This window comes from Nerophis ophidion, linkage group LG01 (genome assembly GCF_033978795.1).
Source record: "Nerophis ophidion isolate RoL-2023_Sa linkage group LG01, RoL_Noph_v1.0, whole genome shotgun sequence".
NCBI classification, from domain to species: domain Eukaryota; kingdom Metazoa; phylum Chordata; class Actinopteri; order Syngnathiformes; family Syngnathidae; genus Nerophis; species Nerophis ophidion.
In genome coordinates, this window is record NC_084611.1 from 3,105,934 (window position 1) to 3,131,557 (window position 25,624).

Consider the following 25,624-nt stretch of genomic DNA (forward strand, 5'->3'; position numbering starts at 1 on the left):
TCATGATTACTTTTCCCAAAAAGTAATTGAATTACTGTTTACCAAATGTAATTAGTTACCGGGGAAAGTAATTGTCAGGTTCCAACACTGTTGACTTCTATTACACAAGACAAAAAGGCAAAGAATCAAACAGAGACAGACTTAAATTTGGACTCAGATCTGAGGAGAGACATGGCCTCTGTACACCTTGCACATTTCCTGCACCAAGCTCTGACTTACCAACAGAACTACTGTTTACCAAATATAATTAGTTACCGGGGAAAGTAATTGTCAGGTTCAAACACTGTTGACATCTATTCAACAAGACAAAAAGGCAAAGAATCAAACAGAGACAGACTTAAATTTGGACTCCGATCTGAGGAGAGACATGGCCTCTGTACACCTTGCACAGTTCCTGCACCAAGCTCTGACCAAAAGGTTTTCGTCTCCTCTTTTATTTAGATATTCAATGTTTAGGCAACGACACATGTCAAAACAGGAATGGGGAGCATACACACAGTCACTGTTGTCGGTCAAATTGAAGACAAAAGAAGACGATGCCTCGGGCTTGGGCTCGTCCTGGTTTCAGCTTCGGCAAAACAGGAATGGGGAGTATATAAACAGTCATTGTTTTCGGTCACATTGAAGACAAAAGAAGACGATGCCTCGGGCTTGGGCTCGTCCTGGTTTCAGCTTCGGCAAAACAGGAATGGGGAGTATATAAACAGTCATTGTTTTCGGTCACATTGAAGACAAAAGAAAGACGATGCCTCGGGCTTGGGCTCGTCCTGGTTTCAGCTTCGGCAAAACAGGAATGGGGAGTATATAAACAGTCATTGTTTTCGGTCACATTGAAGACAAAAGAAAGACGATGCCTCGGGCTTGGGCTCGTCCTGGTTTCAGCTTCGGCAAAACAGGAATGGGGAGTATATAAACAGTCATTGTTTTCGGTCACATTGAAGACAAAAGAAAGACGATGCCTCGGGCTTGGGCTCGTCCTGGTTTCAGCTTCGGCAAAACAGGAATGGGGAGTATATAAACAGTCATTGTTTTCGGTCACATTGAAGACAAAAGAAAGACGATGCCTCGGGCTTGGGCTCGTCCTGGTTTCAGCTTCGGCAAAACAGGAATGGGGATATATAAACAGTCATTGTTTTCGGTCACATTGAAGACAAAAGAAGACAATGCCTCGGGCCCGGGCTCGTCCTGGTCTCAGCAAAATTGGAATGGGGAGTATATAAACAGTCATTGTTTTCGGTCACATTGAAGACAAAAGAAAGACGATGCCTCGGGCTTGGGCTCGTCCTGGTTTCAGCTTCGGCAAAACAGGAATGGGGAGTATATAAACAGTCATTGTTTTCGGTCACATTGAAGACAAAAGAAAGACGATGCCTCGGGCCCGGGCTCGTCCTGGTCTCAGCAAAATTGGAATGGGGAGTATATAAACAGTCATTGTTTTCGGTCACATTGAAGACAAAAGAAAGACGATGCCTCGGGCTTGGGCTCGTCCTGGTCTCGGCTTCGGCAGGTCTTTGAGGACAAAAGAAAACCCCTCTCGTCGCATTCCAATGTACACAGCGGAATACCCCAAGACCCTGCTTGGTTGAAGAAGGACAGCTCTCAACTACTCAATTAAATAAAAGAGATCGGAAAGTTTTTTGATAATTCACACACAATTTACACCATTTTTCTAACAGTAATTATTGCGTTACTTTTTGAAAATCGTTCAAAGTATTTGTCGTGGGCCGTCAAAATGACGTCCGTCTTTTTCTGATGAATTGTCAAGTTTGTTTCGGGTGTGGAGTTAGCTGTTGCTAGCTAGCACTATCCAGCAGCATATTTCTCAAAGCAAAGTTCTGGCGTAGGAGTGCCCAAGCTGTTTCCATTGAGGGCCACAGACTGATGCGGGGGCCACTTTGGTAGTTTTGTCCTTCAAAACAAGCGCAATTATCTTTTTTTTTTTAAATAAGTACAAAATGCAATTTCGGTAAATATTCCGTGTGTATGCTGACGAGCCAAAGTCGAACTTAAATGCTAACAGTTAGCACACGGGCCAGATTGCGTAAAATAACAAAAGAATGAGCTAAAAAAGCTAGTGTGCTAACATGCTAACAATAGCATACTTACAGTTAGCATTAGTAAAATACCAAAATATGACACTGGAGGTGTATAACAGCTAAATTAGCACAAAAAAAATCTAACATTAATGTTAGCATGCTAAAATAGCTGTAAGATGAGTCAAGTACCAAAAAAAATGTTTAAAAGTACTAACTTTAGCGTGCAACAAGAACCAAAATAGGACTGGAGTCTAAATTAGCTTAAAAAAAAAGCTAGCAAAATAATGTTCGCATGCTAACAGGTATTATTCGTCGAGTAACAATATATTTGAAGTGTATACTTGTAAAAAGACCAAAGAAGCTAGCGTGCTAATATTAGAAAGCTAATATTAAAAAAATAGCAACCGGTCGTAAATGGCCCCGGGGCCACACTTTGGACAAGCTTGTTCTCGTGTCTCTGACCACCTCTTGTTGGTTAAAGATCTCCATGATAGTAAAGGTAAGCATGTTGTCAAGTACAGAGCATGGCTTCTTAATCTTTCCATTGAGGGCCACAGACTGATGTGGGGGCCATTTTGGTAGTTTTGTCCTTCAAAACAAGCGCACAATTAGAAAATGTTTTTTAAATAAGTAAAAATGCAATTTCGGTAAATATTCCGTGTGTATGCTGACGAGCCAAAGTCGAACTTAAATGCTAACAGTTAGCACACGGGCCAGATTGCGTAAAATAACAAGCTAAAAAAGCTAGTGTGCTAACATGCTAACAATAGCATGCTTACAGTTAGCATTAGTAAAATACCAAAATATGACACTGGAGGTGTATAACAGCTAAATTAGCTAAAAAAAATCTAACATATTAATGTTAGCATGCTAAAATAGCTGTAAAATAAGTCAAGTACCAAAAAAAAAAAATGTTTAAAAGTACTAACTTTAGCGGGCAACAAGAACCAAAATATGACTGGAGTGTAAATTAGCTTTAAAAAAAAAGCTAGCAAAAAAACGTTCGCATGCTAACAGGTATTTTTTGTCGAGTAACAATATATTTGAAGTGTATACTTGTAAAATGACCAAAGAAGCTAGCGTGCTAATATTAGAAAGCTAACGTTAAAAAAATAGCAACTGGTCATAAATGGACACTTTGGACAAGCTTGTTCTCGTGTCTCTGACCACCTCTTGTTGGTTAAAGATCTCCATGATAGTAAAGGTAAGCATGTTGTCAAGTACAAGTATTTAATTAGAGCGTAGCTTCTTAACCTTTTTGACCTCAGGGGCCCGCTCAAATGTTAACAAAAGTAAATGCAAATACATTTATGTTGTGCCTGAATAGATAATGTTTCTTAAATTAAATGTCAATAAAATTTCATGGCAAATAAAAACGCAGCTTCGGCACTTTTGTCATCATTTTTGCGCTTAATAATCTTGTCTGACTTTATCTGCAGACTTCTTCTGTTTCGTTTGATATCGTCATTACTGCACCAAGTGGTGGAAAAGTGTATTACCACTCAATACTGCTGCAGCCCACAGCTGAGAAACTCAATCAATCAATCAATGTTTACTTATATAGCCCTAAATCACTAGTGTCTCAAAGGGCTGCACAAACCACAACACGAAATTGGTATATTTGGAGGGCCCTCCAGTGGCCCTATGGTTAAAGGCCTACTGAAATGAGATTGTCTTATTCAAACGGGGATAGCAGCTCCATTCTATGTGTCATACTTCATCATTTTGCCATATTTTTGCTGAAAGGATTTAGTAGAGAACATCGATGATAAAGTTCCCAACTTTTGGTCGCTAATAAAAAAGCCTTGCCTGTACCAGAAGTAGCAGACGATGTGCGCGTGACATCACGGGTTGTGGAGCTCCTCACATCTGAACATTTTTTTACAAATCATGGCCACCAGCAGCTAGAGCGATTTGGACCGAGAAAGCGACGATTTTCCCATTAATTTGAGCGAATATGAAAGATTTGTGGATGAGGAAAGTTAGAGTGAAGCACAAAAAAAAAGGCAACGGTAGTGTAAGCGTTTCAGATGTAATTAGACACATTTACTAGGATAATTCCGGAAAATCCCTTATCTGCCCTTTGTGTTAATAGTGTTTTAGTGAGATTATAAAGTCATACCTTAAAGTCAAAGGGCTGCGGTGAACGCCAGTGAAGCCAAGATCACAGCTGCCTCTTTGACACCTGCAAGAGAAGTGTGCATATTCCACTCAAGTCTCCGGTAAGAGCCGACTTAATATCACAATTTTCCCATCCAAAAACTCGCTGGTTGACGTAGAGAAACATTCTATGTGTCATACTTCATCATTTCACCATATTGCCATATTTTTGCTGAAAGGATTTAGTAGAGAACATCCACGATAAAGTTCCCAACTTTTGGTCGCTAATAAAAAAGCCTTGCCTTTACCGGAAGTAGCAGACGATGTGCGCGTGATGTCACGGGTTGTGGAGCTCCTCACATCTGAACATTTTTTTACAAATCATGGCCACCAGCAGCTAGAGCGATTTGGACCGAGAAAGCGACGATTTTCCCATTAATTTGAGCGAATATGAAAGATTCGTGGATGAGGAAAGTTAGAGTAAAGCACAAAAAAAAAAAAGCCAACGGTAGTGTAAGCGTTTCAGATGTAATTAGACACATTTACTGGGATAATTCCGGAAAATCCCTTATCTGCCCTTTGTGTTAATAGTGTTTTAGCGAGATTCTAAAGTCATACCTTAAAGTCAAAGGGCTGCGGTGAACGCCAGTGAAGCCAAGATCACAGCTGCCTTTTTGACACCTGCAAGAGAAGCGTGCATAATCCACTCAAGTCTCCGGTAAGAGCCGACTTAATATCACAATTTTCCCATCCAAAAACTTGCTGGTTGACGTAGAGAAACATTCTATGTGTCATACTTCATCATTCCACCATATTTTTGCTGAAAGGATTTAGTAGAGAACATCGATGATAAAGTTCACAACTTTTGGTTGCTAATAAAAAAGCCTTGCCTGTACCGGAAGTAGCAGACGATGTGCGCGTGACATCACGGGTTGTGGAGCTCCTCACATCTGAACATTGTTTAAAATCATGACCACCAGCAGCAAGTGCAATTCGGATTGAGAAAGCGACGATTTTCCCATTAATTTGAGCGAGTATGAAAGATTTGTGGATGAGGAAAGTTAGAGTGAAGCACAAAAAAAAAAAAAGGCAACGGTAGTGTGAGCGTTTCAGATGTAATTAGACACATTTACTAGGATAATTCCGGAAAATCCCTTATCTGCCCTTTGTGTTAATAGTGTTTTAGTGAGATTATAAAGTCATACCTTAAAGTCAAAGGGCTGCGGTGAACGCCAGTGTCTCTCAGAGAAGCCAAGATCACAGATGCCTTTTTGACAGCTGCAAGAGAAGCGTGCATAATCCACTCAAGTCTCCGGTAAGAGCCGACTAAATATCACAATTTTCCCATCCAAAAACTTGCCGGTTGACGTAGAGAAACATGTTCGCTTGACCGCTCTGTGTTAAAGCTTCACAACAAATAAAGAAACACCGGCTGTGTTTTGGTTGCTAAAGGCAGCTGCAATCCACCGCTTCCCACCAACAGCATTCTTCTTTGACGTCTCCATTATTGATTGAACACATTGCAAAAGATTCAGCAACTCAGATGTCCAAATGACTGCGTAATTATGCGGTGAAAAGAGACGACTTTTAGCCGCAAGTGAACATGTCCGCTACAACCCCAGGTGCATGTCTTTGGAGGTGGGAGGGGCCTATCCCCAGGTGCATGTCTTTGGAGGTGGGAGGGGCCTATCCCCAGATGCATGTCTTTGGAGGTGGGAGGGGCCTATCCCCAGGTGCATGTCTTTGGAGGTGGGAGGGGCCTATCCCCAGATGCATGTCTTTGGAGGTAGGAGGGGCCTATCCCCAGGTGCATGTCTTTGTTGGTGGGAGGGGCCTATCCCCAGGTGCATGTCTTTGGAGGTGGGAGGGGCCTATCTCCAGGTGCATGTCTTTGGAGATGGGAGGGGCCTATCTCCAGGTGCATGTCTTTGGAGGTGGGAGGGGCCTATCCCCAGGTGCATGTCTTTGGAGGTGGGAGGGGCGTATCCCCAGGTGCATGTCTTTGGAGGTGGGAGGGGCCTATCCCCAGGTGCATGTCTTTGTTGGTGGGAGGGGCCTATCCCCAGGTGCATGTCTTTGGAGGTGGGAGGGGCCTATCCCCAGGTGCATGTCTTTGGAGGTGGGAGGGGCCTATCCCCAGGTGCATGTCTTTGGAGGTGGGAGGGGCCTATCCCCAGGTGCATGTCTTTGTTGGTGGGAGGGGCCTATCCCCAGGTGCATGTCTTTGGAGGTGGGAGGGGCCTATCTCCAGGTGCATGTCTTTGTTGGTGGGAGGGGCCTATCCCCAGGTGCATGTCTTTGGAGGTGGGAGGGGCCTATCCCCAGGTGCATGTCTTTGGAGGTGGGAGGGGCCTATCCCCAGGTGCATGTCTTTGGAGGTGGGAGGGGCCTATCCCCAGGTGCATGTCTTTGGAGGTGGGAGGGGCCTATCCCCAGGTGCATGTCTTTGTTGGTGGGAGGGGCCTATCCCCAGGTGCATGTCTTTGGAGGTGGGAGGGGCCTATCCCCAGGTGCATGTCTTTGTTGGTGGGAGGGGCCTATCCCCAGGTGCATGTCTTTGTTGGTGGGAGGGGCCTATCCCCAGGTGCATGTCTTTGGAGGTGGGAGGGGCGTATCCCCAGGAGCATGTCTTTGGAGGTGGGAGGGGCCTATCCCCAGGTGCATGCCCTTGGAGGTGGGAGGGGCCTATCCCCAGGTGCATGTCTTTGGAGGTGGGAGGGGCCTATCCCCAGGTGCATGTCTTTGGAGGTGGGAGGGGCCTATCCCCAGGTGCATGTCTTTGGAGGTGGGAGGGGCCTATCCCCATGTGCATGTCTTTGGAAGTGGGAGGGGCCTATCTCCAGGTGCATGTCTTTGGAGATGGGAGGGGCCTATCTCCAGGTGCATGTCTTTGGAGGTGGGAGGGGCCTATCCCCAGGTGCATGTCTTTGGAGGTGGGAGGGGCTTATCCCCAGGTGCATGTCTTTGGAGGTGGGAGGGGCCTATCTCCAGGTGCGTGTCTTTGGAGGTGGGAGGGGCCTATCCCCAGGTGCGTGTCTTTGTTGGTGGGAGGGGCCTATCCCCAGGTGCATGTCTTTGGAGGTGGGAGGGGCCTATCCCCAGGTGCATGTCTTTGGAGGTGGGAGGGGCCTATCCCAAGGTGCATGTCTTTGGAGGTGGGAGGGGCCTATCCCCAGGTGCATTTCTTTGGAGGTGGGAGGGGCCTTTCCCCAGGTGCATTTCTTTGGAGGTGGGAGGGGCCTATCCCCAGATGCATGTCTTATCACTTAATAGTGTTTGCGAGCGAGAGGCGAGGCGCTGACGTCCGTTTGAACCCCCAGGAGGAGAAGACGGTGGTGTTTGAGGTGCGGGCTCGCTTCCAAGTGTTCACGGGCCCGAAGCTGATCAACATGGACGCCCTGTACACCCGCATGGAGACCACCAAAGGTCTGAGAGACTTTTTCACCTTCACCAACATCCGCCTGCGACTCCTCCGCCCGGCGCTCGGCGGCACCTACGTCCAGCGGGACAACCTGCTCAAGTACTTCTACGCCGTCTCCAACATCGACGTACCCGCCAGGTTAGCCGAGTTCTTCACCGGCCTCGCCCACGCCGCCCGCCCCGCCCGCCGTCATGCTTGTCTGTTTCCATGGCAACAGGTGCCAATGCAACCTGCACGCATCGAGCTGTTCACCGCGCGACGCCACCCTCGTGTGCGACTGTGAACACAACACGGCTGGACAGGACTGCGAGCGCTGCAATTCAGAGTTCACCCCCAGCAGTTGGAGGCCCGGAACCTTCCTGCCCTTGCCCAAGGGCACGGCCAACGCTTGTACGTCGCACATTTTAGAACAGATCGATATGTATTCTTCTATTAAATTACATTTGATGTTTGCTTTTAGGTGAAGCGGCACAGACAACAGCCAGTGGTAAGTATTTACATTTGTGAGTGTGTACGTTCTAGAAGGGGTGGAGCTCATCATAGTGTTGGAAGTGGGCGTGGCCAAGTGCTTTAAGGGAGAACTCTTAAGTCAGTGACAGGTGGCGTGAGTCTGTGTTTAATCTGTGTTAGTCTGCTCTAAGATGTCACACACGCACACACAGGACTTCTAGTCTGATCTCGTCCTACGTTCTACAAGCATTTGGAACAATGAATGATCCAAATCAATTGTGATGAGAAGACACCACGGGTCATTTAGCTGTTCTAAAGCACGCCCCAGGTCTCATGTACACGGTTCTTTTGGAGGTTCCAAGAAATGTATAAAGTTGTAAAATATGTTATGGTTAATATTTGGAGTTCTAGGTCATATGTGGAGTTTTAAAGGATGTTCTAGGTAGTGTAGGAGGTTCTAAAGGGAGTTCCAGGTCATATGTGGCGTTTTAAAGGATGTTCTAGGTTGTGTAAGAGGTTCTGAAGGGAGTTCCAGGTCATATGTGGAGCTTTAAGGGATGTTTCAAGTTGTGGAGGAGGTTCTAAAGGGAATTCCAGGTCATATGTGGAGTTTTAAAGGATGTTCCAGGTTATGGAGGAGGTTCTAAAGGGAGTTCAAGGTCATATGTGGAGTTTTAAAGGATGTTCCAGGTTGTGTAGGAGGTTCTAAAGGGAGTTCCAGGTCATAGGTGGAGTTTTAAGAGGTGTTCCAAGTTGTGTAGGAGGTTCTAAAGGGAGTTCAAGGTAATATCTGGAGTTTGTAAGGATGTTCCAGGTTGTGTAGGAGGTTCTAAAGGCAGTTCCAGGTCATATGTGGAGTTTTAAAGGACGTTCCATGTTGTGTAGGAGGTTCTAAAGGGAGTTCCAGGTCATAGGTGGAGTTTTAAGAGGTGTTCCAAGTTGTGTAGGAGGTTCTAAAGGGAGTTCCAGGTCATATGTGGAGTTTTAAAGGACGTTCCAGGTTGTGTAGGAGGTTCTAAAGGGAGTTCCAGGTCATAGGTGGAGTTTTAAGAGGTGTTCCAAGTTGTGTAGGAGGTTCTAAAGGGAGTTCCAAGTCATATGTGGAGTTTTAAAGGATGTTCCAGGTTGTGTAGGAGGTTCTAAAGGGAGTTCCAGGTCATATGTGGAGTTTTAAAGGATGTTCCAGGTTGTGTAGGAGTTTCTAAAGGGAGTTCCAGGTCATATGTGGAGTTTTAAAGGATGTTCCATGTTGTGTAGGAGTTTCTAAAGGGAGTTCAAGGTCATATGTGGAGTTTTAAAGGACATTCCAGGTTGTGTAGGAGGTTCTAAAGGGAGTTCCAGGTCATATGTGGAGTTTTAAAGGGATGTTCCAAGTTGTGTAGGAGGTTCTAAAGGGAGTTCCAGGTCATATCTGGAGTTTGTAAGGATGTTCCAGGTTGTGTAGGAGGTTCTAAAGGCAGTTCCAGGTCATATGTGGAGTTTTAAAGGACATCCCAGGTTGTGTAGTAGGTTCTAAAGGGAGTTCCAGGTCATATGTGGAGTTTGTAAGGATGTTCCAGGTTGTGTAGGAGGTTCTGAAGGGAGTTCCAGGTCATATGTGGAGTTTTAAAGGATGTTCCAGGTTGTGTAGGAGGTTCTAAAGGGAGTTCCAGGTCATATGTGGAGTTTTAAAGGATGTTCCAGGTTGTGTAGGAGTTTCTAAAGGGAGTTCAAGGTCATATGTGGAGTTTTAAAGGACATTCCAGGTTGTGTAGGAGGTTCTAAAGGGAGTTCCAGGTCATATGTGGAGTTTTAAAGGATGTTCCAGGTTGTGTAGGAGGTTCTAAAGGGAGTTCCAGGTCATATGTGGAGTTTTAAAGGATGTTCCAGGTTGTGTAGGAGTTTCTGAAGGGAGTTCAAGGTCATATGTGGTGTTTTAAAGGATGTTCCAGGTTGTGTAGGAGGTTCTAAAGGGAGTTCCAGGTCATATGTGGAGTTTTAAAGGATGTTCCAGGTTGTGTAGGAGTTTCTGAAGGGAGTTCAAGGTCATATGTGGTGTTTTAAAGGATGTTCCAAGTTGTGTAGGAGGTTCTAAAGGGAGTTCCAGGTCATATCTGGAGTTTTAAAGGACGTTCCAGGTATGTAGGAGGTTCTAAAGGGAGTTCCAGGTCATATGTGGAGCTTTAAGGGATGTTTCAAGTTGTGTAGGAGGTTCTAAAGAGAATTCCAGGTCATATGTGGAGCTTAAAGGGGTGTTCCAAGTTGTGTAGGAGGTTTTAAAGGGAGTTCCAGGTCATATGTGGAGTTTTAAAGGATGTTCCAGGTTATGTAGGAGGTTCTAAAGGGAGTTCCAGGTCATATGTGGAGTTTTAAAGGACGTTCCAGGTATGTAGGAGGTTCTAAAGGGAGTTCCAGGTCATATGTGGAGTTTTAAAGGATGTTCCAGGTTATGTAGGAGGTTCTAAAGGGAGTTCCAGGTCATATGTGGAGTTTTAAAGGACGTTCCAGGTATGTAGGAGGTTCTAAAGGGAGTTCCAGGTCATATGTGGAGTTTTAAAGGATGTTCCAGGTTGTGTAGGAGTTTCTGAAGGGAGTTCAAGGTCATATGTGGTGTTTTAAAGGACGTTCCAGGTTGTGTAGGAGGTTCTAAAGGGAGTTCCAGGTCATATGTGGAGTTTTAAAGGATGTTCCAGGTTGTGTAGGAGGTTCTAAAGGGAGTTCCAGGTCATATGTGGAGTTTTAAAGGATGTTCCATGTTGTGTAGGAGGTTCTAAAGGGAGTTCCAGGTCATATGTGGAGCTTTAAGGGATGTTCCAAGTTGTGTAGGAGGTTTTAAAGGGAGTTCCAGGTCATATGTGGAGTTTTAAGGGATGTTCCAAGTTGTGTAGGAGGTTTTAAAGGGAGTTCCAGGTCATATGTGGAGTTTTAAAGGATGTTCCAGGTTATGTAGGAGGTTCTAAAGGGAGTTCCAGGTAATATGTGGAGTTTTAAAGGACATTCCAGGTATGTAGGAGGTTCTACAGGGAGTTCCAGGTCATATGTGGAGTTTTAAAGGACGTTCCAGGTTGTGTAGTAGGTTCTAAAGGGAGTTCCAGGTCATATGTGGAGTTTGTAAGGATGTTCCAGGTTGTGTAGGAGGTTCTGAAGGGAGTTCCAGGTCATATGTGGAGTTTTAAAGGATGTTCCAGGTTGTGTAGGAGGTTCTAAAGGGAGTTCCAGGTCATATGTGGAGTTTTAAAGGATGTTCCAGGTTGTGTAGGAGGTTCTAAAGGGAGTTCCAGGTCATATGTGGAGTTTTAAAGGATGTTCCAGGTTGTGTAGGAGTTTCTAAAGGGAGTTCCAGGTCATATGTGGAGTTTTAAAGGATGTTCCAGGTTGTGTAGGAGTTTCTAAAGGGAGTTCCAGGTCATATGTGGAGTTTTAAAGGACGTTCCAGGTTGTGTAGGAGTTTCTGAAGGGAGTTCAAGGTCATATGTGGAGTTTTAAAGGATGTTCCAGGTTGTGTAGGAGTTTCTAAAGGGAGTTCCAGGTCATATGTGGAGTTTTAAAGGATGTTCCAGGTTGTGTAGGAGTTTCTAAAGGGAGTTCCAGGTCATATGTGGAGTTTTAAAGGATGTTCCAGGTTGTGTAGGAGATTCTAAAGGGAGTTCCAGGTCATATGTGGAGTTTTAAAGGACGTTCCAGGTTGTGTAGGAGTTTCTGAAGGGAGTTCAAGGTCATATGTGGAGTTTTAAAGGATGTTCCAGGTTGTGTAGGAGGTTCTAAAGGGAGTTCCAGGTCATATGTGGAGTTTTAAAGGATGTTCCAGGTTGTGTAGGAGTTTCTAAAGGGAGTTCCAGGTCATATGTGGAGTTTTAAAGGATGTTCCAGGTTGTGTAGGAGTTTCTGAAGGGAGTTCAAGGTCATATGTGGAGTTTTAAAGGATGTTCCAGGTTGTGTAGGAGGTTCTAAAGGGAGTTCCAGGTCATATGTGGAGTTTTAAAGGATGTTCCAGGTTGTGTAGGAGGTTCTAAAGGGAGTTCCAGGTCATATGTGGAGTTTTAAAGGATGTTCCAGGTTGTGTAGGAGGTTTTAAAAGGGAGTTCAAGGTCATATGTGGAGTTTTAAAGGATGTTCCAGGTTGTGTAGGAGGTTCTAAAGGGAGTTCCAGGTCATATGTGGAGTTTTAAAGGATGTTCCAGGTTGTGTAGGAGGTTCTAAAGGGAGTTCCAGGTCATATGTGGAGTTTTAAAGGATGTTCCAGGTTGTGTAGGAGTTTCTAAAGGGAGTTCCAGGTCATATGTGGAGTTTTAAAGGATGTTCCAGGTTGTGTAGGAGTTTCTGAAGGGAGTTCAAGGTCATATGTGGTGTTTTAAAGGACGTTCCAGGTTGTGTAGGAGGTTCTAAAGGGAGTTCCAGGTCATATGTGGAGTTTTAAAGGATGTTCCAGGTTGTGTAGGAGGTTCTAAAGGGAGTTCCAGGTCATATGTGGAGTTTTAAAGGATGTTCCATGTTGTGTAGGAGGTTCTAAAGGGAGTTCCAGGTCATATGTGGAGCTTTAAGGGATGTTCCAAGTTGTGTAGGAGGTTTTAAAGGGAGTTCCAGGTCATATGTGGAGTTTTAAGGGATGTTCCAAGTTGTGTAGGAGGTTTTAAAGGGAGTTCCAGGTCATATGTGGAGTTTTAAAGGATGTTCCAGGTTATGTAGGAGGTTCTAAAGGGAGTTCCAGGTAATATGTGGAGTTTTAAAGGACATTCCAGGTATGTAGGAGGTTCTACAGGGAGTTCCAGGTCATATGTGGAGTTTTAAAGGACGTTCCAGGTTGTGTAGTAGGTTCTAAAGGGAGTTCCAGGTCATATGTGGAGTTTGTAAGGATGTTCCAGGTTGTGTAGGAGGTTCTGAAGGGAGTTCCAGGTCATATGTGGAGTTTTAAAGGATGTTCCAGGTTGTGTAGGAGGTTCTAAAGGGAGTTCCAGGTCATATGTGGAGTTTTAAAGGATGTTCCAGGTTGTGTAGGAGGTTCTAAAGGGAGTTCCAGGTCATATGTGGAGTTTTAAAGGATGTTCCAGGTTGTGTAGGAGTTTCTAAAGGGAGTTCCAGGTCATATGTGGAGTTTTAAAGGATGTTCCAGGTTGTGTAGGAGTTTCTAAAGGGAGTTCCAGGTCATATGTGGAGTTTTAAAGGACGTTCCAGGTTGTGTAGGAGTTTCTGAAGGGAGTTCAAGGTCATATGTGGAGTTTTAAAGGATGTTCCAGGTTGTGTAGGAGTTTCTAAAGGGAGTTCCAGGTCATATGTGGAGTTTTAAAGGATGTTCCAGGTTGTGTAGGAGTTTCTAAAGGGAGTTCCAGGTCATATGTGGAGTTTTAAAGGATGTTCCAGGTTGTGTAGGAGATTCTAAAGGGAGTTCCAGGTCATATGTGGAGTTTTAAAGGACGTTCCAGGTTGTGTAGGAGTTTCTGAAGGGAGTTCAAGGTCATATGTGGAGTTTTAAAGGATGTTCCAGGTTGTGTAGGAGGTTCTAAAGGGAGTTCCAGGTCATATGTGGAGTTTTAAAGGATGTTCCAGGTTGTGTAGGAGTTTCTAAAGGGAGTTCCAGGTCATATGTGGAGTTTTAAAGGATGTTCCAGGTTGTGTAGGAGTTTCTGAAGGGAGTTCAAGGTCATATGTGGAGTTTTAAAGGATGTTCCAGGTTGTGTAGGAGGTTCTAAAGGGAGTTCCAGGTCATATGTGGAGTTTTAAAGGATGTTCCAGGTTGTGTAGGAGGTTCTAAAGGGAGTTCCAGGTCATATGTGGAGTTTTAAAGGATGTTCCAGGTTGTGTAGGAGGTTTTAAAAGGGAGTTCAAGGTCATATGTGGAGTTTTAAAGGATGTTCCAGGTTGTGTAGGAGGTTCTAAAGGGAGTTCCAGGTCATATGTGGAGTTTTAAAGGATGTTCCAGGTTGTGTAGGAGGTTCTAAAGGGAGTTCCAGGTCATATGTGGAGTTTTAAAGGATGTTCCAGGTTGTGTAGGAGTTTCTAAAGGGAGTTCCAGGTCATATGTGGAGTTTTACCCCTCTCTGTCAGTTTACGTGGCCTACCACTTGGTGTCTGAGTTGCTGTTGTTCCCAAACTCTTCCAAAATAAAGCCAAATGTTTATTTTGGAATATTTAGGAGCGAGGAAATTTCACGACTGGATTTGTTGCACAGGTGGCATCCCATGACAGTTCCAAACTGGAAAACACTGAGCTGATTAGGACACCTGATTCTGATCATTTGGATGGGTGGCCAAATACTTTTAGCAATATATATATATATATATATATATATATATATAATTATGCATTCATTTATAAAACAGACATTTTTGTTAAGTTAAAAGTGTTTTGACATCCCTATTCCAGATCATGTATAAGGTTCTAAGGATGTTCCAGGTCATATGTGACATTCTAAAGGAGGTTCCATGTCATGTATGTGGTTGTGTATGAGATTCTTAAGGTGGTTCTAGGTCATGTGTGGGCCTTCTAAGAACGTTCCAGGTCATGTGTGGGGCTCTAAAGGACATTCCAGGTCATTGGTGGAGTTCTAAAGCATGTTTCAGGTCATATGCAGAGTTCTAAAGAAGGTTGCAGATCATGTATTAGGCTCTAAAGAGTTGTACTAGGTCATGTATGGGATAGTTTTGAAGGTTCTGAAGGATGTCCACAGTCATGTATGTGGTTCTGATTGAGATTCCAGTTCATGTGTAAGGTTATAAAGGGTTGTTCAATATGTGGTTATAAATGAGGTTCTAAGGGATCTTCCAGGTCGTGTATTAGGTTCTGAAGGGTTGTTCCCAGTCATGTATGTGGTCGTGTATGAAGATCTAAAGGATGTTTACTGTCATTCATTATGTTCTAAAGGATGTTACCAGATCATGCACAATGTTCTAAGTGTTCTAGGTCACGTATATGATTCAAAATTATATTCCAGGTTCAAATGTATGGTCTTGATAATTTGATAGGTTTTATAAGATGTTCTAAAGGAGGTTCCAGATCATGTATTAGGTTCTAAATGATTTCTTCAGTTCCTGTATGTGGTTGTGTATATGGTTCTAAAGGAGGTCCCAGGTCATGTATTAGATTCTAAATGGTTGCTTCAGTTCCTGTATGTGGTTCTAAAGGAGGTCCCAGGTCATGTATTAGATTCTAAATGGTTGCTTCAGTTCCTGTATGTGGTTCTAAAGGAGGTCCCACGTCTTGTATGTGGTTCAAAAGGATGTTCCCATTCATGTATGTGGTTGTGTATGAGGTTCTAAAGGATGTTCACAGTCATGCATGAGGTCCTAAGGGATGTTCACAGTCATGCATGAGGTTCTAAAGGAAGTTACCAGGTCATGAATGCGGTTCTAAGTGTTCCAGGTCACATATGTGTTTTAAAATGATACCTCAGTTCATGTAAAATGTCGAAATGGATGGTCTCAATAGATTTTATATGAGATTCCAAAGGATGTTAAAGGTTCTAAAAGAAGTTTCAGGTTAATGTAGGAGGTTTGAAAATATGTTCTAGGTCATGCATGAGGTCCCAAAGGATGTTCATGGTCATGCATGAGGTTTTAAAGGAAGTTACCAGGTCATGAATGCGGTTCTAAGTGTTCCAGGTCACATATGTGTTTTAAAATGATACCTCAGTTCATGTAAGATGTTGAAATGGATGGTTTCAATAGTTTATAAGATTTTATATGAGATTCCAAAGGATGTTAAAGGTTCTAAAAGACGTTTCAGGTTAATGTAGGAGGTTCTAAAATATGTTCCAGGTCATGCGAGAGGTTGTGAAGGAGCTTTGGTGAAGTGTTTAATGTGGTGGTGAGTTTTAGCAAAGACAGGTTTCAACTTGAGCTTGTACTTCTGCAAAAAGCTTTAGTTTCTTGTTGAAAACCCAACATGAATTCTCAGTGTTTATCGTACGGAAAAAAACATCTAGTTTAACTTTTCTGTTTGGAATTGTGTGTATTTTATCTTGTTTTTTGTGTGTTCTATTTGTGCATTTTGCAGAAAAGACAAATTGACTAAAAAGACGCACATGTTCTTCTCTGACAGCGGCTGATGACTCAAACTCTGATAGAACTTCTGCTTCATCGCGTGGAATCACTGACGCTTCTACTATTGTTACTGTCGACATGACTGATACTTGGACTACTTCTACCACTGACACTGTCGACATGACTGATACTTGGACTACTTCTACCACTGACACTGCTTCTACTATTGTTACTGTCGACATGACTGATACTTGGACTACTTCTACCACTGACACTGCTTCTACTACTGTTACTGCTGAGGACACTATTGATACTTCAATGACTTCTACTATTACTGCTACGGACACTACTGATACTTTGATGACTTCCATTATTACCAAGATATACACTACTGATATTTTAAAGACTTCTTCTAGTATCCCTACGGACGCTACTAATATTTTGATGACTTCTACCATTACTGTTAAGGACACAACTGACACTTTAAAGACTTCTACTGTTACCAACAAGGACACTACTGATCCTTTGATGCCTTCTACTAGTGACAAGTTTTCTAGCTGGACTACAGCTGATTCTACTTCAAATGCTTACAGTTCTATTATTGACACTTCTTCAACTGACGCTAGCACTATGGTGACAAAGGAGGGAAGTACTACAACACAGTCTTCTAGCTCTAGCTTGCAGACTACCATTGTTGAGGACTCTGATACTTCAAAGTCAGCGACTACTTTGGAAGTTTCTGGTGACGTTGTTTCTTGGACAACAGGGGCCGCGCCTCCTGTCATTAGTGCTGTCAGTAGTACAGTTAGCACCCCAGGTCTTGATAGGCTTTTTGACCTTGGCAGTGTCGCAGGACCGAGGACAGACAATCCATTTTCTATTCTAGCAGAAACCCTGGCTCTAAGGACCACGATCGGTACCTCCGGTACCACAAACAGCAACACCAGTCCAAAGAGCAGTACTGACTCTGAGGTCATTTCTGACCAAGTGACTTCCCCTAACTCCAACTTGTCACCGCAAAGCACAGACTTTGTCCCTCCAGAGACTGGTACATCCAGCATCGTACGTACAGTTCTACGTTCTAGTGGAGCTCCACCAGTCACGACATCGGCATGGGAAGTAACAAAGTCTGACAACATGGTCCTCTCTGGAGATATTGCAACTACTGAATTATCTTCTCCTGATGGAAATGCTCCACCTACTTTTGATGTTCCAACTTTTAACGGACCTTCTCCTGATGGATATCTTCCTGATGACCTACTCCCCATTGAAGCTACTGATGTTTCTCTTGCTAATGTACCTTCTGCTGTTGCTCCTTCTCCTGGTGGACCTGCTGATGTACCTTCCACCAATGAAACACTTCTTAAGTTACCAACGCCTGATTTAGCCTCCCTTGATGTCACCCCTGATACTCAGTCCACCAAGATAAATGGTCCACCTGAAAGACCTACCACCATGCAACCTCCTAGTGAAGATGAAACTCCACTTGAAGGAGATACTCGTGATGAAATTGCTGTTGACAGATCTCCTGAAGAAAATTCCCCTTCCAAAGTATCTCCTTCTGCTAGACTCCCATCTGAAGTATATCCTCTTGAAGTGCTCCCCCAAGTTCCTGATGTACCTATGAACATATCTGCTTTTAAATTTGGAGAAGTTGCACAGGTTGGTCCAAATTGGTCTGAGCCGGCTGGTGACCTGGCTCCAGTCGACTTCACCTTCCCTTTTCCAGAGGAACTGGATTTGACTGGCCCTGATACACCTCCTGGAACAGAGGATTCAAATCCAGATCCTGCTTCTAAATCAGTTGACAGTAGCTTGGATTCAGACTTAGCAGAAGGAGAGATAAGTCAAACAGATAAGGGAAGAACTGGGTTGCCTGGCCCAGACTCTTTGGAAATAAATCCTGAAGCTCCTGAGTTGGGTCCCAGCCCTGATTCTCCTCCAATTGTCATTGAACCAAGATTAGATTCTTCACCAGGTCAGAAGAAAGAAGAGCTGGATTCAAGCCCAGATTCTACCCCTACTGTGACTGAACAAAGATTAGATTCTTCACCAGGTCAGAAGAAAGAAGAGCTAGGTTCAAGCCCTGATTCTCCTCCAACAGTCAATCAACCAAGTTTAGATTCTTCACCAGGTCAGAAGAAAGAAGAGCTAGGTTCAAGCCTTGATTCTCTTCCAACAATCAACAAACCAAAATTAGATCCTTCACCAGCTCAAAAGAAGGAAGAAGACAAAGACAAACGGAGGACAGAGGAGCAAACAGACAAAAAAGGTGACAAATTATTTACGTAAAGTTGTTTTCCTGAGACATACCATGAAATGTCGTCGCGATGAGTGGACAGACTGGATTCATTCTTTTAACAGCTGCCGAGTCCAAACGCAAAGGAGCTTCAAAGAAAAAAGAGAAAGGTGAAAAAGAATATGAGAAAAAAGGTAACACAAAACCTAGCATTAGCATGAGTTGTAGAAATAGCAGTCCTGCTGACACATAGCCATGGTTACCATCTTGTTTTGCGTCTCAAGCGACCCAAAAGATTCTGATTCCGGGAGGACCAAAGACCAGTCAACTGTCCAAAATTGCCTATGTCACCTTCCAGGGTAAGACTGTCACCACCCCCTACCCTTCAACAATTAGACCCCTCCCAGTGGTTCTGACCCTCTAGAAGGATGCCATGACAAGGTCCATAGTTGTGTAGTGGTTCCACCTTACTGACTGTCAACTAATCAGGATGGTTAATAAGTTAGAGGTGTGTATTATCATGTTATTACTGTGTTATTACCATTATCTTCACGTGGCACAACCATGTTATATTTAAATACTATGTTTATTACTATACCATTGTTAGCAATTTATTTAACTTTAGTACTATTAGTATTCTAATATTATTACAGTTCTTACCACTCTGTTAGCATTGTGTTATTACGTTAGCATGCTATGACACATTCTATACCATGTGTTTTACTGTATTTTTAGCATTCAAACCTGAATGTTAGCATGTTACCGTCACGTCAGCTGTGTTAGCATTATATTAAGGCTACCGTATTTCCTTGAATTGCCGCCTGCCTTGAATTACCGCCGGGTCAAACTCGTGACGTCACAAGTGACACTTCCCCTGTCAATATTTTCAAAATGGAGGAGGCTGAATTCAATCATTTGAAATCGCGTAAAGGGAAGAAGATTAAGAGCTGTTCAGTAGGATTTAAGGTCCAAGCTATTGAATACAAGTATGCTAAAAAAAAAAACAGTAAGCAGCTATGTTTTATTAATATACCGTAGCTGCGTGTGTCAAATATGAGTCATTAAATGACTACCGCCTCCTGGTGGTAGAGGGCGCTAGTGATCTTTCTTGTGACTACTCGGCTGCAGAAGAAGTGACAACGAGTGACGTGATATGTGCTGGGAACGGATTTGACGCGGGGGAAGGGGGGGAGTGGTGCACGACGGACCCTTTAGGATGTAACACCACTACTCCTATGTTGGCTATGTAAACAACCGGGCTGAAATAAAGCATGTTCCAGTCCTAAATACCCAGTGTATTATTTATACAATAACACTTCATGGTGGAAGAGGTGGGATAAAGAGATCACCCACGGAGCAGAAAGGGAGGGGGAGTTGTCCGAGGATAATTCTGTCGTCGCCCGCACGTGAGGAGCCGAGCTAACTGATAGCAGTTTTCTAAACTGGACTTTCAATGGAAGCAGGAGGTAACAAAGGAAGATCTCCATCGAGACGGAGAGACTTTTAAAACTGAAGAAAGATAAGGAAGACTTTTATAAACAAGTAACCAATGCTTTTGATTAGAAGGAGCTGGCATGGACTTCATTTATAAGTAAAGGTAAGACCATAATCCATCCATCCATCCATTTTCTACCGCTTATTCGCTTTCGGGGTCGCGGGGGGCGCTGGCGCCTATCTCAGCTACAATCGGGCGGAAGGCAGGGTACACCCTGGACAAGTCGCCACCTCATCGCAGGGCCAACACAGATAGACAGACAACATTCACACTCTAGGGCCAATTTAGTGTTGCCAATCAACCTATCCCCAGGTGCATGTCTTTGGGAGTGGGAGGGGCCTATCCCCAGGTGCATGTCTTTGGAAGTGGGAGGGGCCTATCCCCAGGTGCATGTCTTTGGAGGTGGGAGGAAGCCGGAGTACCCGGAGGGAACCCACGCATTCACGGGGAGAACATGCAAACTCCACACAGAAAGATCCCGAGCCTGGATTTGAACCCAGGACTGCAGGACCTTCGTATTGTGAGGCAGACGCACTAACCCCTCTGCCACCGTGAAAGCCCGTAAGACCATAATAACGTTGTTTTTTTTTAAATTATTAAATGTGCTTTTCATGATGGTATCCTTACATCACACTCAATTTTTTTACTGCATGCCTTTGGTAAGTGCCGAAGTGAGAAGAGGTTTTAAAATAATTAGCGCCCTGGCGGCAATTCGAGGAAATACGGTAAACGTTTTTACCAAACGTGTTAGCGTCGTTGCTAATGCCTTGTGTGTGTGTGTGTGTGTGTGTGTGTGTGTGTGTCAGACTGCGAGTGTAACGCACACTCCAACCGCTGCAGCTTCATCGACTTCCTGAACGTGGTGACGTGCGTGAGCTGTAAACACAACACGCGAGGAAACAGGTGCCAGTACTGTCGACTGGGTTACTACAGAAACCAATCGCTGGCCCTGGAGGACCAGAACGTGTGTGTGGGTCAGTACCACGCACTCGGCGTTCAGAAGCAGGGGGCGGGGCTTGCGGATTTAACATTTGTGTCATGGTCAGAGTGCGAGTGCGACGCCAGTGGCAGCTCGTCTCCACACTGCTCTCAGTCGGGATCGTGCCAGTGCAAGGAGGGCGCCGCCGGGAGACGCTGCGACTCCTGTCTGCCCGGGTACACGTGGAGAGGGCCCGGAGTTGGATGCACAGGTAGGTGCCGAAGGGGGAGGGGCCTAATTCACGTCGCAATTAATCAATCCAACTAATCCACCCCAGTCAACGTGTGCGACGAGACTCGGACTTGCCAGAACGGCGGGACTTGCGTGGACTTTGTGCGCTGCGAGTGCAGCAAGGACTTTGAAGGTAAACACGCACACGATGACGGTGGAGCGACGGCGCGGTGGTGACGTGGTGTCTGCACGCAGGTGCGTACTGTGAGCAGAACGTCTGCTTGAGGAGGAACACTTGCCTCGGCGACGACGGGAGCTCCGCCTCGCCCTTGACCTCACGGCTCGTCGTGCTGAGCCTCGGCCTGCTGGTCTTCGCCTTTTCATGACCCGCCCGCCGGTGAGGATGTTGTAACCCGGTGATGCTGCGTAACCACGGTTACAGGCACGTAAGTGGACTGCAGAGGTGATGAGGAAAAACAAAAACAATAAAATATGAACGGGTCTCTTGGTCGTTGTTTTGGGAACAAGGTTGTCGAATGAGTGGCAATAATGATTTTTAAATTAAAATGATCGGAAAACCTATCCATCCATCATCTTCCGCTTATCCGAGGTCGGGTCGCGGGGGCAACAGCCTAAGCAGGGAAACCCAGACTTCCCTCTCCCCAGCCACTTCGTCTAGCTCTTCCCGGGGGATCCCGAGGCGTTCCCAGGCCAGCCGGGAGACATAGTCTTCCCAACGTGTCCTGGGTCTTCCCCGTGGCCTCCTACCGGTTGGACGTGCCCTAAACACCTCCCTAGGGAGGCGTTCGGGTGGCATCCTGACCAGATGCCCGAACCACCTCATCTGGCTCCTCTCCATGTGGAGGAGCAGCGGCTTTACTTTGAGTTCCTCCCGGATGGCAGAGCTTCTCACCCTATCTCTAAGGGAGAGACCCAAACTCATTTGGGCCGCTTGTACCCGTGATCTTATCCTTTCGGTCATGACCCAAAGCTCATGACCATAGGTGAGGATGGGAACGTAGATCGAGCGGTAAATTGAGAGCTTTGCCTTCCGGCTCAGCTCCTTCTTCACCACAACGGATCCGTACAACGTCCGCATTACTGAAGACGCCGCACCGATCCGCCTGTCGATCTCACGATCCACTCTTCCCTCACTCGTGAACAAGACTCCTAGGTACTTGAACTCCTCCACTTGGGGCAGGGTCTCCTCCCCAACCCGGAGATGGCAAATGATCGGAAAACCGTGATTGATAACTGCCCTTTCATAAACTCACAGACTGACTGGTGCCAGCTGGCTAGCTTAAATGCTAACATGAAAACAAGAGACATTAACGACCTTCCCCAATCTAAACTTGTCCAGACAAATTGCTGTCTTCTCAATCAAGATATTAAATTGCACACATTGTGTTACGTACGGCGGGGGAAGGAGACGACATTACGGCAGGAATCAGTTCAATAGGTTTATTGAAACTGACTCTGCGTTGGGGTGTGTATGCTACCCTTTGTGAATGGTGCAAGACCATGTGAGGAATTAACAATGTGGATGTTACCAGAGTTTGTTGTGTGTACGTGTTGGACGAGTCCTTCGACAGACCAGAGGGGCAAGGCAAAGAAGAGTCTGTGGGCAAGCGAGAGGCGACGACGTCCGTGTCCAAGCGGGGGTCGGGGATCGAGGGAAGCGGTCCAAAGTCCAATCGAAACAGAGGAAACACTGCGGGGAACACAGAGGACATAAGACGAGGGCAGAGGGAGAGCACAGAGAGAGCAAGTACGCGGAGGAAATCCAGAGACGAGATGCTTACTTACGTTCCGGCACTGGATCTTCAGGTCCGCTGGTCTTTATGCTGTCTGCCCTCATCAGACCCAGGTGCGCTGATTGATGATGGCCTGCAGCTGTGATGCGGGAAGAGCGAGCAGGGGCCTGTCCCGGCGCACTTCTGGGACACATTGAAACCTGAAGGCTGCGCTCTCTTAAAACAGTGAGGGTTCTATACACGGAGAAAAGAAGCCGGACTTGTACGGTGCGTTCAGGAAGCGTAGGACACAACGCCCGGCAGAAAAAATTATATCAGATTTGATTTGCGACGCATTTTTCATTGAAATAAATATTAAAGTGCTACGGTACAAACTAGACGTCGACTGATATGAGTTTTTCAAGGCCAATACTGATTATTCGAAGTCAAGGATATTTGGAGATTTTATTCATTTGCAGGTAAAAGTTATTTAAACATGGATTGTTTTTTTTTTCAGTAAACAATTGGACAAGGCTTTAAGTGGTTTTTCTTTAGCATATTTTTAGGAAAGGTCGAGGCAGTTTAGCATGAAAACTATCAGGGGATTTGACAAACACCTTTATTACGTGTCTAAGACGGACCTGGGCCGTTATGACTTTCAATCCAGCCTGCCGAACGTTCAACATCATTTTTTTTATCTTTAACATCAAAAGTGTCGCCACCATTATGATGTGCAGTGCTGTTTTCAAATAAGTAAGTCTTGAACTTGTCACACCTATGGACCATGTTTGGTTTTCATTTTGGACATTCAGTCACGTTTTGCACTTCCTGGTTTTGTTTGTTTCCATGCCAACTCGTTACTTCTCACCTGTGATGTCACCTCCCTGTTCTCACTAATCATCACAGCTACTTAAGTCACTCTTTTTCTGTTCATCGTTCTGGGATCTTCACATGCGCACGCACCCTACCCATGCTGGTCAGACCTTCACGTCCTCGTCCACAGTTCCATGCCGTGTACGTTTTTGTATTCATGCCATTGTGCTAGTTTTGTTTTGTTTGTATATAGTCATGCCATTGTGCTGTTTTGTTTTAAGTATTGTAGCCAAGTTTTATACCTCCTTGTGAGCGCCCTTAGTTTGATTATAGTGTTTGAATAAAAAAACATGTACCTGAATTTAATGTTTATTATCAATCAATGTTTATTTATATAGCCCCAAATCCCAAATGTCTCAAAGGGCTGCACAAATCATTACGACTACAACATCCTCGGAAGAACCCACAAAAGAGCAAGGAAAACTCACACCCAGTGGGCAGGGAGAATTCACATCCAGTGGGACGCCAGTGACAATGCTGACTATGAGAAACCTTGGAGAGGACCTCAGATGTGGGAAACCCCCCCCCATAGGGGACCGAAAGCAATGGATGTCGAGCGGGTCTAACATGATACTGTGAAAGTTCAATCCATAGTGGCTCCAAGACAGCAGCGAGAGTCCCGTCCACAGGAAACCATGTCAAGCGGAGGCGGATCAGCAGCGTAGAGATGTCCCCAACCGATACACAGGCGAGCGGTCCATCCTGGGTCTCGACTCTGGACAGCCAGTACTTCATCCATGGTCATTGGACCGGACCCCCTCCACAAGGGAGGGGGGGACATAGGAGAAAGAAAAGAAGCGGCAGATCAACTGGTCTAAAAAGGAGGTCTATTTAAAGGCTAGAGTATACAAATGAGTTTTAAGGTGAGACTTAAATGCTTCTACTGAGGTGGCATCTCGAACTGTTACCGGGAGGGCATTCCAGAGTACTGGAGCCCGAACGGAAAATGCTCTATAGCCCGCAGACTTTTTTGGGCTCTAGGAATCACTAATAAGCCGGAGTCTTTTGAACGCAGATTTCTTGCCGGGACATATGGTACAATACAATTGGCAAGATATTCACGCCTGGCTCGTCCTGTAATCCCGCTGCGTCGAAGGAGCACACACCATCCATGTCCAAGCCTGACAGAACTACCGTATTTCCTTGAATTGCCGCCGGGTATATAGTATGCGCCTGCCTAGAATTACTTTCGGGTCAAACTCGTTTCGCAAAATATTATTTTTTATTAGCGCATGTGTAGAATTTCCTCCGGGTCAAACTTGTTTCGCAAAATAATTAGCATATGCCTAGAATTTCCACCGGGTCAAACTCGTCACGTCACGAGTGACACTTCACCTGTCATCATTTTCAAAATGGAGGAGGCTGATTTTAATCATTTGAAATTGCATAAAGGGAAGATTAAGAGCTATTCAGTAGGATTTAAAGGCCTACTGAAATGAGATGTTCTTATTTAAACGGGGATAGCAGCTCCATTCTATGTGTCATACTTCATTATTTTGCGATATTGCCATGTTTTTGCTGAAAGGATTTAGTAGAGAACATCAACAATAAAGTTCGTAACTTTTGGTCGCTAATAAAAAAGCCTTGCCTGTACCGGAAGTAGCAGACGATGTGTGCGTAACGTCACGGGTTGTAGAGCTCCTCACATCTGAACATTGTTTATAATCATAGCCACCAGCAGCTAGTGCAATTCGGACCGAGAAAGCGACGAGTTCCCCATTAATTTGAGCAAGGATGAAAGATTCAAGGATGAGGAAAGTTAGAGTGAAGCATTAAAAAAAAGGTGCCAGCTCAAGGCGACGGCAGTGTGAGCGATTCAGATGTTATTAGACACATTTACTAGGATAATTCTGGAAAATCCCTTATCTGCCCTTTGTGTTAATGGTGTTTTAGTGAGATTATAAAGTCGTACCTTAAAGTCAAAGGGCTGCGGTGAACGCCAGTGTCTCTCAGAGAAGCCAAGATCACAGCTGCCTTTTTGACAGCTGCAAGAGAAGCGTGCATAATCCAATCAAGTCTCCGGTAAGAGCCGATTTAATATCACAATTTTCCCATCCAAAAACTTGCTGGTTGACGAAGAGAAACATGTTCGCTTGACTGCTCTGTGTTAAAGCTTCACAACAAACAAAGAAACACCGGCTGTGTTTCGGTGCTAAAGGCGGCTGCAATCCA

The 25,624-nt window shown here is 44.9% G+C and overlaps 1 protein-coding gene and 1 long non-coding RNA gene across 3 annotated transcripts in view; one reads left to right on the forward strand and one right to left on the reverse strand.

Annotated features, from left to right (window-relative positions):
• ntng2a (netrin g2a) overlaps positions 1 to 21,538 on the forward strand; it is a 30,814-nt gene extending 9,276 nt beyond the window's left edge. The window contains exons 5-14 of one of the 2 annotated variants that reach the window (XM_061893907.1): positions 7,457 to 7,695; positions 7,775 to 7,947; positions 8,018 to 8,044; positions 16,021 to 18,234; positions 18,327 to 18,395; positions 18,486 to 18,560; positions 20,503 to 20,670; positions 20,743 to 20,886; positions 20,953 to 21,039; positions 21,102 to 21,538. In XM_061893907.1, coding sequence (XP_061749891.1) covers positions 7,457 to 7,695; positions 7,775 to 7,947; positions 8,018 to 8,044; positions 16,021 to 18,234; positions 18,327 to 18,395; positions 18,486 to 18,560; positions 20,503 to 20,670; positions 20,743 to 20,886; positions 20,953 to 21,039; positions 21,102 to 21,232 — 3,327 coding nt within the window. In that variant the 3' untranslated portion in view covers positions 21,233 to 21,538. The remainder of the gene's footprint in view (positions 1 to 7,456; positions 7,696 to 7,774; positions 7,948 to 8,017; positions 8,045 to 16,020; positions 18,235 to 18,326; positions 18,396 to 18,485; positions 18,561 to 20,502; positions 20,671 to 20,742; positions 20,887 to 20,952; positions 21,040 to 21,101) is intronic. The other variant, XM_061893916.1, reaches the window with a different exon arrangement.
• On the reverse strand, positions 338 to 22,784 carry LOC133548987 (uncharacterized). The gene is made up of 3 exons (XR_009806016.1): positions 22,653 to 22,784; positions 21,426 to 22,557; positions 338 to 1,803 (listed from the first exon to the last, which is right to left on the reverse strand). It is a non-coding gene; the product is annotated as an uncharacterized LOC133548987 (long non-coding RNA).
• Positions 22,785 to 25,624: the final 2,840 nt, after the last annotated feature.